Source organism: Glycine soja, chromosome 14 (genome assembly GCF_004193775.1).
Source record: "Glycine soja cultivar W05 chromosome 14, ASM419377v2, whole genome shotgun sequence".
NCBI lineage: Eukaryota > Viridiplantae > Streptophyta > Magnoliopsida > Fabales > Fabaceae > Glycine > Glycine soja.
In genome coordinates, this window is record NC_041015.1 from 50,839,480 (window position 1) to 50,852,693 (window position 13,214).

General features: G+C 28.1%; 1 protein-coding gene across 3 annotated transcripts; it reads left to right on the forward strand.

Moving 5' to 3' along the window:
* Nucleotides 1–5,520: 5,520 nt before the first annotated feature.
* LOC114383739 (cytokinin riboside 5'-monophosphate phosphoribohydrolase LOG1-like) lies at nt 5,521–10,879 on the forward strand. Of its 3 annotated transcripts, none has more exons than XM_028343472.1 (7): nt 5,537–5,902; nt 6,380–6,477; nt 6,936–6,966; nt 7,053–7,152; nt 8,915–8,985; nt 9,691–9,837; nt 10,446–10,879. In XM_028343472.1, the coding sequence occupies exons 1-7, from the start codon at nt 5,771–5,773 to the stop codon at nt 10,509–10,511; spliced, it is 645 nt and encodes a 214-aa protein (XP_028199273.1). In that variant the 5' UTR covers nt 5,537–5,770; the 3' UTR covers nt 10,512–10,879. The 3 variants fall into 3 exon arrangements, with proteins under 3 accessions (XP_028199275.1, XP_028199273.1, XP_028199274.1); XM_028343473.1 differs by having other exon boundaries at nt 5,636–5,902; nt 9,694–9,837; nt 10,446–10,836; XM_028343474.1 differs by lacking the exon at nt 10,446–10,879 and having other exon boundaries at nt 5,521–5,902; nt 9,625–9,733.
* The last annotated feature ends 2,335 nt before the right edge of the window (nt 10,880–13,214 follow it).

Consider the following 13,214-nt stretch of genomic DNA (forward strand, 5'->3'; position numbering starts at 1 on the left):
TTTACCAATTAAAATTAGTAATGTGCCAAGTGGCTATTTCTTTAGCCAAAGCCATTGGAGTAGATATATAGTCGATAGGACGTAACCAACCCAAGAAAAGCCATCGAGAAAATAATAAATTAGTATAAGAATAAAACTTATATTTTTGTTAGCTATCAAGACTATACACCCCGAATTCTTTCTTGCCCAATAAAACTTCAAACAAATTAATAAGTCCCCTCATTCTGTGCTACCGAGAAAGAAAGATTTTGTGTTGGATTCCTCTTATTAATAAATTAAAATTAATATTTATCGATAAAAAAAAATGTAACAACTTCCACCCTAATTATCAAATTTATTTTCTGAAACCACGTTATCAACCTAGTGAATTTAAATAAACCTTGGTCAAACACCACCTAATTGAAGCACCCTTTCATAGTGAATAAACTATATATTCATTAAAAATTATATGTTCAATGTTCAAACCAACTCTATTGTACAGTCAATAATGTTGCTTGAATTAAATATAGGAATATGCAAGGAATGCCAGAGAAACATCATGTTCACGTTTATGGCCAGTATTGCGTCGTTTATATTTTATAACATGGCCTTGCCTTTTGGAAACAGCAGGCTCACTAACTAAGATTAAGAACTAGAGTTTTAGTTGAATAAATTATGAATGTAAAAAATGTGTTTTATTATTTAGTAAGCTTTGATATTTCAAATATCTATTAAATGATGTCATAACATATTATTAATAAGGGACAATTTAATATTGTTATATATTAATGATACACTAAAATTAAGCTCTAAAAAAGTATCATATTCTTTTGCAAGAATTACGTACTATACCAAAGGAAAAAACAATCATTTTTTTGTTATTTAAGACAAATAATGAAGGATCTTACTCAGTTAATTGAGTATATAGCGTTTAAGTTATTATAAACTTCTAATACCTGTTTTTAATTGCTCAAGATAAAAATTGACAAATCATAAAATCACAGCTGCGGAGTATAGGATTTTTCAAATAAGACATAGAAAGCAAAAAGAAAAGAGATGATACAAACACAATAAAGAGTCTACAACGAAGCACGAGGCAATGCAAGCACCAACTGAATTAGATAAGATTCTGGGGAAAGCTCTGAATTTGATAAGTTTGAATGGAGGAGGCGTGGAAGATTCATTCCTATTGCCATAATAGGTAGAGCACTCAGAAGTCCGAATACAAGTTTAGAAATCCTATTTTAATATTTCATATATTGAAAAGATCGAATACTAAACTAGTAAAGTATATCAGATAAAACTAAGTGGCCTCATGTATGCAGCACTAACTCCGAGAGAGGGTGATTCACCCTTGGCCATGAGAATTAACAAATGGCAACAGATTTCTCTTATGCTACCTAGCTAAATCTATTAGGGTTGTTAATTATAATATGATGAATATATGCATGGTTTGAGTAGTTTGTAACTTTGTATGAAATTTTAAGTTTAAATTTTATTGTTGTTATTGTATGAAAGAAAAGGTAGAATAGTTTTAACCTGACAAAGTTATATTGAAATTTTTTTGGTTTTTTTTACTAAATATTTGTTAAAGTAAAAGTAAACACAAAATTTTATTATAATTCATCGTGTAAATGAAAGATTTTTTTTTTCCCATGAAAAGGCAACAAACAAATTAAAGAACTGAGAACCCGAAAGATCCACCTTTTTGCATTGTGTGTTTGGAACAGGGATTCCACCAGTATTTTGGTTCCACCCATTATTTCTCACGTGGCATTATGAGTTTGGAAAGTGGAATTTATCATGAATTTTTTTATCCGATTTGCTTTCATGGGAATAATTATGAGATTGATCTTCAAATTAAAATGATAGTTAAATAAAATCCTTTCAAAATGGGTGATGAATATTTTATAATTAATAAAATGGGGTTGATTATAATGATAAGAAATAATTGAGTACTCCACTTTATACATTACATCGTAAGAAGTGCCTATATAAAAAGTTTACAATTTTATATGAACTTAAATAGTAAGATTAAGGACTATAAATAAATAAAAACATTTTATAGGATCAATATAGAAAAAAATTAAGAGAATTAAAATGAAAAAAATCCCAATATTATAGGAATAAAAAAATTGTTTAAATCTAATTATTTTAAAGAGGTTCAGATTTAACGGAAATTTTAATAAAAAATATTTTTTTTAAAATATCTAATAATTTTAATATATATATATATATATATATATATATATATATATATATATATATATATTAAATAATGAAGAAATCACATTATTTTTAAAAATGCTATGATTAAAAATTCCTTACTTTAAAAAATTAGGATTCTTTATCATATAAGGCATAAGGGTGTCTTTGAGTAGTTTAGTCTTGGAGGTTGTATTGGATTGAGATTTTAAAATATTTTTTAGTTAAAATAATCATATGAAATTTAAAACATTTTGTGAGAATGTAATAACTTTTAAATTTTTTTAAATAAATTTTTAATTTTTGAATTTTGTAATTTAGATTTTAATAGATTTATAAAACATCAATTCATAAGATTTGAATTTTTTTATGGATTTACAAGGGTTCCATAAATTTTTAGAAAACATTCAAAATTATAAGAATCTATAAAAAAAATTGATAATCTACAAATTCTTCTTCCTCTCATAAAAATCCAACAAACCTTTAATATCCTTAATTTTTTTCATAAAGAATAAATGAGTCATGTGACCCTTTTTTATATCATATTTGATTCAACTTTTGAGCATGATAAATCTTATTCAATTGACAATTGAAAGAAGCCACTAAATTTGGTTTTCGTTATTACAATTATTTTCACAACAAATGATTTTTTTAAGACAGCAAAATAATGGACGGGTTATAATAAACAACATCCACAAATCATGAGGGAGGGCACACTCTAGGACAAGTGTACCATGAGGAATACAAGGTTCCTAGTTGAGTCTTGGCTTTGTATAATAACCAATTTCATGAATAAGTTTTGGCTTTGTATAATAACCAATTTCATGAATAAGTTTTAATAAATGAAATGAGTTTCAGATAATTTGATCTACCATTCTTAAAATGATACGTGTGCGGGCCTTTCTAGTGTTGAAATAAACTCACATTTGAATATATAATTGAGAATGATTGTATTTGTATTAATAATGAAAAGTTGAATAAGCCATAAGGAGTGTCATAAACAACTACATATATTAAAAAAAAAATAGAGTCCCCATGAGCCAAAACGTCTGCCTGTTCATAATACATAGCAAATGACTCTATTTTTGTTTTAATAATGAAAAGTTGTTACAAGAGTAAGAGAAAGGGAAAGCAACCTGTATATGACCGTGGTAAAAACATGTGATTGAAAATTATTAAGGTATTGAAAGTTATGAAATATTATATATGAATGTCTATATTACCTTTAAGAAAGAAAAAACAAATTATGAGTAATAAGAGAAAAAGAAACAAAAATCCAAGAAAGTCTCAAGTTTTTTGGAATTATTTGATGTATATTTTCTATTGAAAAATCACATAAAATCTACCAAAATACATACTAAAAAAAATCCATCAATTTTTTTTATATTTTTTTAAATTGTAAAAAATCTTAATTAAATATTATTAAATATCGTTGTATTCTTAATTTTTTAAAATAATTCTAAATAAATATTATAAGACTTATTTATGTCATTTAAATATCTTAATTAAATACCTTAAGACTTTTTTTATGAAAAAAAATTCTTTAAAATCCTTCAAAATCTAAATTGAATACACCCTTGTTTTTTTAAGTGTTGAAACTTGAAAGTATCTTAAATTTGAACATTTCAACTTTAATTTTTTTTGTAGTGTCATCATATTTTAATATTATAGATAAAAATTTTAAACTTAAGAGATATAATATCGTCTTATTTTGGTAAACTAGAAAGGTAAAGTTCTAGATTGAAACACTATTCTAAGGTAATGGAAACTGCGTCTGCGGCCTACTTGTGAGAAGAATGCATGTGTTTTTGACAAGGTTTAAATACGTGGAAGGCTATGAATGAAATTGAAAGCGAAATGTAATTAGATCAGTGCATCTTTTCTTTTCTCTTCAACTCTTTTCCTTTTTTCTACAAAATATTAAAACAAGGATCCAATCCCTAACTCTTTTGGAATAAATCATACCTCAGAATGAAAACAGAGGACCACAAATCCACAAAATGGAAGCATTTAACTTGGCAAGAAAATTGGAAAGAGTGATCCACACTCCTTAGCAACTGTGAAAAGATGGACTTTTATCCATTTGCCAGATGGATCATTTTTTTTAGTATGAGTTTAATATCATTTTATAAATAAAGTAAAGAAATATTCCTCAAACATTATATTCCAATATTATCCGGTTCAGTCCAATGAATATAGTTGGTAATATATGTTAAATTTGTAGAAAAAGAATTTTTAATTTTTACATAATACACTTTTGAAAAGGAATAATAAATTTTAAGTGTAACTTAAACTTTAAATGTGATTAAAACCCGATCAATGATTGATCTCATGATCGATCAAAAAATTAAAACTTAAGAGAATATCACGTGTACCATTGAAAAACCTAAGACTCTAATCACGTTGATTAAAAAATAAAATAAAATAAAAATATGTTATTCTATTCATATAAAAAATGACAGACCCATAACATGGTTAGTCACGGATGAGTTTAATATTAAAAAAAAAAACACTCAGCTAGGTTTTAGAGATTGTTAAGTAGATTATATACTCTGACATATGAAGAAAAATAAGAAATTATTCATAATCATTTTTAAATTAAAAATTTGAATTAAATCTAATTAAAATTGCTCTTAACTCTCAATTTTTGCACAAAAGTGTACAAAGGCAAGTTGCATAAATTCCACACAGTTTATACTTAATTTCTCAAATTCAAAATTGAAATAGTTTTTTTGTTTCCAAAAGTAATAGTAATAAATGATGTTTCATTTTAACGTGATGATTTATGGATACTTGAACGGTCCAAACAACCAATAGGGGGCTTACACTAACTGTGATTAGGGTTTTGATTCTTATGTTTTCTTTTTTCTTTTTACAGAATTCTTATGTTTTCTTTGTTAGTAGATAATATGTACATTTGGCTATAAATCCTTGATAAAATTGGTGATCTTTCCTAATCTTGCAAGGGATATTTTCCGTCCTCAAGTTCACAGGACGTGTTAGGATCACCAGTTAAGGTATATATTATTCGTTTAGATGCTCGAAAGTCTACACAATTTTATTTTTGGCAGAAGATTGTTTAGTGTGGTTTATGGAAGAGGGGTATATAAATGCTTATTGATCTCGATTCTTAAATGATAAGAGACTTTGTGATTATTAAAAGTCTGGAACTGTTTGCATTTTTTAATTAAATTAGAAAAATGCAAAATACAAAATTCAAAAAGAAAAGAAAAATATAAGGATAGAGGAACTCAAATCAGTTTCATAAAATGAAGAATATGTCACGAGTGGAGATGACGATAAATTGAGAGAATGATGTAAGATATGATGCATTGCAGACATTGATATGCGATATTATTATCGTGTTTGTGTGTGGGAAGGGGGCATAGAAGATGGATCTGATTCTGAGATTTATTTATTTAAGAGATTATCTATCACTTTTGGTGCATTTGTTTTCAAAAAAAGATTGCTCCCTCTCCATTCTTCAATTCTTCTCTGATTAATTTTCCACTTCTCTTAGCTCATTCACCCACCCTCTAGCTATCCAAAATCAATAGATACAATTGTTCAGTTTTATTATTAATTTATGGAAATTGAACAGCAAGCCATGAAAATGATGAAGTCGTCTAGGTTCAGACGAATCTGTGTGTTCTGTGACACCAGCCATGGCAAGAACCCCAGCTACCAACACGCTGCAATCCAACTCGCCAAACAACTTGTAATGTCACAACATACACTTCTCTATTATTATTATTTCTCTCTTCTTCAATTCAGACAAAATCATTTTTTTTGTCTCCAATCATCACTTCTTCATTTATTTATTCTTTTTATCATTAGACCATATACTATTATACACAATGGAGATATAAATTGGATTAAATGATTAAGGAAAAAAAAATAGAGTCTCCTTCTAACAAAATTAACATTTTAACAACTAATATTAATCAATAAAAGAAGACTATCACACAACTTATTTTGTCACCAATCAATTCTCTTCAAACTATGTACCAAATCAGAGTAATTCCTTTGGCTAATTAAAATCTTTTATCAGTTGGAATATTAATTAGTAATCGGTAATCAGGGAACCCAATATGTATTTATAATAACCCTTAGATAATTGAAGGGTCATTAGTTAATTATTACTATAAGTTTAATTAATGAATTAGATTGATGACGAAATGAGGATTGGATGCAGGTGGAGAGGAACATCGACTTGGTTTATGGAGGAGGGAGTATTGGGTTGATGGGTTTAATCTCACAAGTTGTGTTTGATGGTGGACGCCACGTGTTAGGGTAAATATTATTTCGCTGTCTGTTTCTTTCTGCACTTCTCATATGATGTTGAATGTGAAGAACCTTTCTTCCTTCTTATTTTTTTTTCGGATTCGCCAATCAAATCATATTTGTCTGTTTCAATTTTTATCTCTTTGAATCACACTTTTCCTTATCATAGTGATTCATTTTCTATTAGTGTCAAAGTTGTATCCTAAATGTATGAATGATCTCACTTCCCCATAAAAAAAAATGATATGCCATGTATAATAAAAAAAAATTGTGACTCCAAATCAAAATAACATGAATTTTGTGTGTTAAAAAGCTTGTATCCACATAACATTTGAAATAAGGTATTTGCGATGCGATATGATTTAGTTTTTAAATAAAAAATTGTTGAAATTAAATATAAAAAAATATAATCGATTTGATTGAATTTTGAACATTCTTATCTCCTATTAATATTAATATTATTGCAGGGTCATTCCAACTACTCTTATGCCAATAGAGGTATTTTATTTTTAATAAATAATTAAATTGATGAATTAATTATAACTAGAAATGTGAATTGATGGATAAAAAAAATAAAAAAATAGATAACGGGGGAGAGTGTAGGAGAAGTGAGGGCAGTGTCGGGTATGCACCAACGCAAGGCAGAAATGGCGAGAGAAGCCGATGCATTTATTGCACTGCCAGGTTCATCTCTTTCTTTCTTTCTTTCTTTCTTCTCAATTATCTATCAATATGATGTGATTGCACAGATTCTCACCTTTTCTGCGATAACTACTATTCAATTTATCAATTTTGCCCACACATTCTTTCTTTCAACTGCCTACATCATATTATTTATTCTTTTCCTTCCTAAATATTAAGTAAGAATTGATATCTATATTTAAATAATAAAATCTATAAGGTATGGCCATATTGATATTTTTTATTTTTTATTTATATTTTTACATTTATTTTTCTTTCTCTTTCTCTATATATATTTTATTAGTATTTGTGTGATGAATGATATAAATTTTATGTTTTTATTTAAATATATTTAATTATAATTTATCTAGTTATTTATAAGATAAAAACTCTCAATAAAATCGTCACATGGAACTTTTTAAAAAAAATTATCTTTTAAAAATAATTTAATTTTATATTTCATTTAGTTTCCTATCAAAATTTTATTTTCATGTGTATATTCCTTAATTATAATAATTTTAATATTATATGTGGATATGTTTCTTAACCATCTTAAAGCATTTTATCCTTTCACCAGTACAAAAAGTTCCTGTTATGAATATTTCATGAATGATCAAGCTTCTCATCAATGACAGAGCCTGGATGATAAATACTTTTCTTATTCTTATTATTATTATTATTTACAAAAATAAATTTCTCAAATTCAAAAGGTGAAAGGTTAAAATTAAAAGTAATTGAAAGACTAATAATAACGAATGCAGACATAAAACGTAACTTAAAGGAAATTAAGTTGAACGTCGCACTGGTGACAAGTGCTGAGTTTGAACTGTTTATGTACAACTAATATATAGTAAATAAATTGGTTTGGCCTTCCTCTTCATCTAAGCTTAATTAAAAGCCTCGTATAATAATAATAATAATAATAATAATAATAATAATAATAATAATAATAATAATAATAATAAAAATCCTCTTCTCGCCTTCTATTTTTGAAGCACTTAAAAAATTAATATATTTATCAAAGTATTAGTCAATTTTTGTGGTCCCTTTTTATATTACGCACTGAATACTATAAGATAAATTCAATATCATTTTCTTAATAAAATTTATTTTACTGATTTCCTAAAATTTTAAACATGTATTATTTTTTCCCCTTTAGTGCTTGTTTAAACTTTTTTTGGGGGTTTTCTTTTTTTTAAAAGAAAAAGCAGATCAAATATATTTTTTTGGAAAACTCTTAAAATAACTAAGTAGATTAATTTTTATAAAAATAAAATAAAAAACGAGTGATTTTTTTATAAAAGTAATAATTAGGCGAAGAAACTTAATTTAAAAAAATGACTTTTCTTTCTCTATCTTTTCTAAGATCTTCATCACTCTCTCCTTTCTCTTTCTCTCTGTCATCTGCACTTTTATTTTCTTTTAATAGTCTCTTTTAAGGAAAAAAAATTATAAAAATAGTCAAACAATTTAAATTTAAATTTTGAAGTTCTCATCATAATTTAAAAAAAAATAAAATGGAGGCAAATATCTTTTGTTGTCCCGTGTTCCGCGCATAGAAAATAGCTTCTCAATATATCCTTATCAATAACGGATCATAACTACCAACTGTATGCTACAATTAATAAGATTCCTGCAGCGGTTCTGAAGTTTCAATTTATGCATTTTTATTGCATTTGCATATATAGTTATAGAAAAAGCCTTTAATGTACAAAAAAGAAAGAATATAATATACTGATTTTATTGAAAATTTGTATTCCTTTAGGTGGATATGGCACCCTGGAAGAACTACTTGAAGTGATCACCTGGGCTCAACTAGGAATCCACGATAAACCCGTAAGATATTGAAAATCAAATCCCTTCATGGGTTTTCTTTTTAGCATATTAAATATTAGTATTTAAGGAAGAGCTAGAAAATAGAAAGTGCAAATGTACCTAAAGTGACTAGACTAAAACTTTCATTATTATAAGTTCGTATCAAAGAAACATTACTGTAAGCTTGGGCACGTATCGAAAAGACTAAAACCCATTACAAATGTGACACACACTATAATCACTTTAATATATAATTAAGGTTTAAATCTTTTTTCTTGTAATTCAGCATTTTTTTAATAATTTTTTATTTTATTTTAGTCCTTATAAAAAAATTATTTTATTTTTCATCCTTAAAATACTTTTGATGATATTTTTTCAAAGTGTTATATGAAGCATTTTCAAGAAGAAAAAAATAAGACAAACACAATAAGGATTAAAATAATTTTTTTCTTAAAAAAACACTAAATCATAATAACATAAAAAATATATATATATTTAAGTCTATAATTAAACCCTATGTGAAGGAATATTTTGATTTCTGACATGTCCTATCCTAGCTCTCACATCACATGTAAAATACAATAAATTAGTTTTGAAATTTTAAGTGTTAACTAATATATGGCATATGTATATATTTATAATGGGTCGATGATGATAAAGAAAAGACAGAACTCAGGTCATAATCATTGGAAATGAATGATTAATGGGGAAAATGGGAAAATGAAGCAGGTGGGGTTGTTGAACGTTGATGGCTACTACAACTCGTTGCTGTCATTCATGGACAATGCTGTAGACCAAGGTTTCATTACACCCGCTGCCCGTCACATTATTGTCTCTGCCCAAACTGCCCAAGACCTCATTTCCAAGCTTGAGGTACCTACATATATAAATATAATACAATCAATTCCCAATTTTTTCCATTTTCAATCTCATACAGCCACATGCTCTAACTAAATTTATTGTTTTGCAAATCATACCTTCTTGAACTTCATTCAAATAGCTCACGATGTTATTTATGATAATACACATTCATACCTAACATAAGCATTTCATTGTTTTCCTTTTATTTTTCTTGTCATTTGATGTGACTTTATGTAAGAATTAGGAGAATAAAAAAATGTAGGAGATAAAGAAAAAGAATATATATGTTTCGATAAGATTTTCATTGAACACTTAATTATAGGAAAAAAAATAATAAGATAAATAGAATTGAATTTCTCACATAACTTAAAAAACCAACTTATACATTATAATTTTTAAGAAATTAGATGAAAAAACTTATACCTTATGAGTTAATTTTAACTTATGGAATAATTAAGTTCAACTTATTTTATTATAATTCTTTTACTACAATTTTTTGTTCGTTTGTTTTTGTTTGTTATAATATCTATAGATGTGGCTAACATGTGATAATTAACATATATATCCAATTTGATTTGATGTGAGTTGTTTATTTGTTATCTTCTTGCTGATTTTACCAGGAATATGTCCCGAAGCACTGTGGCGTGGCACCAAAGCAAAGTTGGGAGATGAACCAACAGTTATAAACAGTTAACACTGCAAATTGCCAAATTCAGACACTTGAAGTTAACCAAGTCGAATCTACATATTTTCTCTGCCCCATTAGAAAATAGCTTTCTCAATACAAATCAAGCCTTATGGCTGACATTGTGTTATCGCGGATCGATCAGAATCTGATCTGTATGATCAAAGAACGTAACACCAGAAAACTTCCATCATTAATCGTCGGAGCTTATAGATTCTGTGCTATATAGTAAGGCTTGCTTCAGTCAAGTGATGGGTACTTTCTAAATAGCTATTTCAAACAATTATTCAGTTCTTAAATCGTTTAGCTATTTTTCTATTTTTGTTCGTTGACAAAGTACACCCGTTTATATAAACTTTTGTGTATGAATCACTTCTTACGCTTAAAAAGAAAATGTAATATGCAATCACTAGTGGAAAGCGCAATTTCTACATCGATAGAAATTCACATTCAAAAACGGTGCATAGACGATGCAAAATGTATAGTCGATGATAGATTAACGTTTCAACAACGTTCGTCAATTGTCCGATGTAGAAAGCCATAATATTCTAAATCGGTGCCAGCATAATGACCAATGTTGACTGGATCATTATGTAGGTATTGGATATTCAACACATGTTTAGGTTAAAATAAAAAGCACTTCCAAATTAAAAAATGACACACAAGCAAGAGTAAAATAGTTCTGACTCCCAAATCAGGAACAACAAACAGGGAACAAATTCAAACATACATGCAGTAACTCCCAAATCAAGAACAACAAACAAGGAACAAATTCAAATGCTCTAAGACTTCTAAAAGAACCTATAGTAGTTACAAAATTTGTTGAACACCAACACTATTTTACAAATCTATACTACATTGAAGCTGAGTTCATTTCACTGTTGTAAACCTAAAGTCTCTCTTGAACCAACAGTACCTCACTTAAGTAAAAAGCTACAAACTTGGTTTACCAGTCAAATAACGGGCACTCAGCAACTTGGTAGATGTTTGGCAAGCTACCAAAATGAAGTCCTCTGACTGTCATACACATAAGAGTAAAAAATCTATGACCGAGATTAACTTAGACACATAAGTTTAATACATTATTCAATTGCTCAAAATCACTCGTACCATAGTTGAAAACAAACAGGCTCTTAGTTAAATTAAATGATAATCAATCAACAATAGGAACCCTGCCATACAATACCAAGGGAAACTACCAAAATGGACAAACATAACTATGCTTCAAAACCAGGGATGACACCAACCAAGAGAAATGCTTTAACCTACGACCCAACTACTGCAAAACCCGAACTCAATATACAAGAATTTATTCCTCGAGTTCATCTCTCTTTTAGAGTTTGGTTTTAACCTAACTCAGCATCAAAAGTTAGCTGAAGAGCTTACTTTGGCGAACACTTGCAGGGCGCGACACGAGCCACAGTCAGAAAGTCAGGAACACGTGTACGCGAAGCTCAGGGGGGTGCACCTATGATTCGTTGCCGAACGTCACGATGGTGCTAGAGTATACAGTGCCAAGTCAAGGAGAACACTGAGAGCTCGAGCTAGGGTTTTCGATTTAGGAATGAGAGTGCGACCTTTGGAATTTATTGTTTAATGTTTACGACGGTGTATACGTACACACGTCGTTGTATTTTACCATTTCTACCACGGGCTTTATAGATACACCGTCTTAGATAACTTAGAGGTAATTGCGAAAATACCCTGCCTAACCTACTAAGACGGTGCTGCAACCAAACGTCCTTGTATATGTATTATATTTACAAAAATGCCACCGCACAAGCTACTACAACGTTTATCATTTGATCGATGTTGATAGTGCGTTGTAAAAAGATCTTTTTTTAGTAGTGAATGGATGTAAGTTAAGAATAGCCGATGAGTTTACAAAAGAACAATTTATTGGGTTGGATTCCCGCCTAATATATTTTTAATGAGGAATAAAGGATTTTAGGTCTGATTAAATCATGGATCGATAATTAATCTAATAATCAACTCAAATAACAGAAATTTACGAGAATACATTGGAGTCTCACAAAAAGTTGAAGACTCTTTTTCTTTTGTACATAAAAGGGTGAATTGGATGAACATTTATAAAGTTAAATATAAATTATCCACTAATAAGATCCTCAAATCAACAATGAGATTTAAACTCACATCTTTATGAGATATGAGTCTAATCCTTACTAATTAGATCAACTTTTGTTGATCAAGTAAATAGTTCTAATTATGATGATTAAAAAAACAATAACAAAAGTAATTTAAAACTACTGATAAAAGTTATTATAGTAATATTTTTAAAAATTCAAGAAATAGATGCTGTAACTTTTTTTTTACAGCTGCTCTAACATATTGTTATACTATTTTGGTTAGTAGCTTACATCAAATGTGAATTGCAAAAATTAAATACTTATGGTAAATTATTTTCCGTCTCCCTGAGATATTTGACAACTTTTTATTAGGTTTTTGAACTAATTTTTTTAATTAGGTCTTTAAACTTATTTTTATTTTTTAATCAGGTCATTTTTTCCAACTATCATTAAAAAAAATTAATTGTTTGAGTTAGTTGTGTGAGTTTGTACTAAACTAGGTTGCTGTAAGGTGGAGTTTGTGAAAAAAATACTTGAACTGAGTTGTAAAGGTCATAATACTAGTATGAAAAAGTGAAAATACCAACTTAGAGATGTAAGAATATTCAGTGTAAACC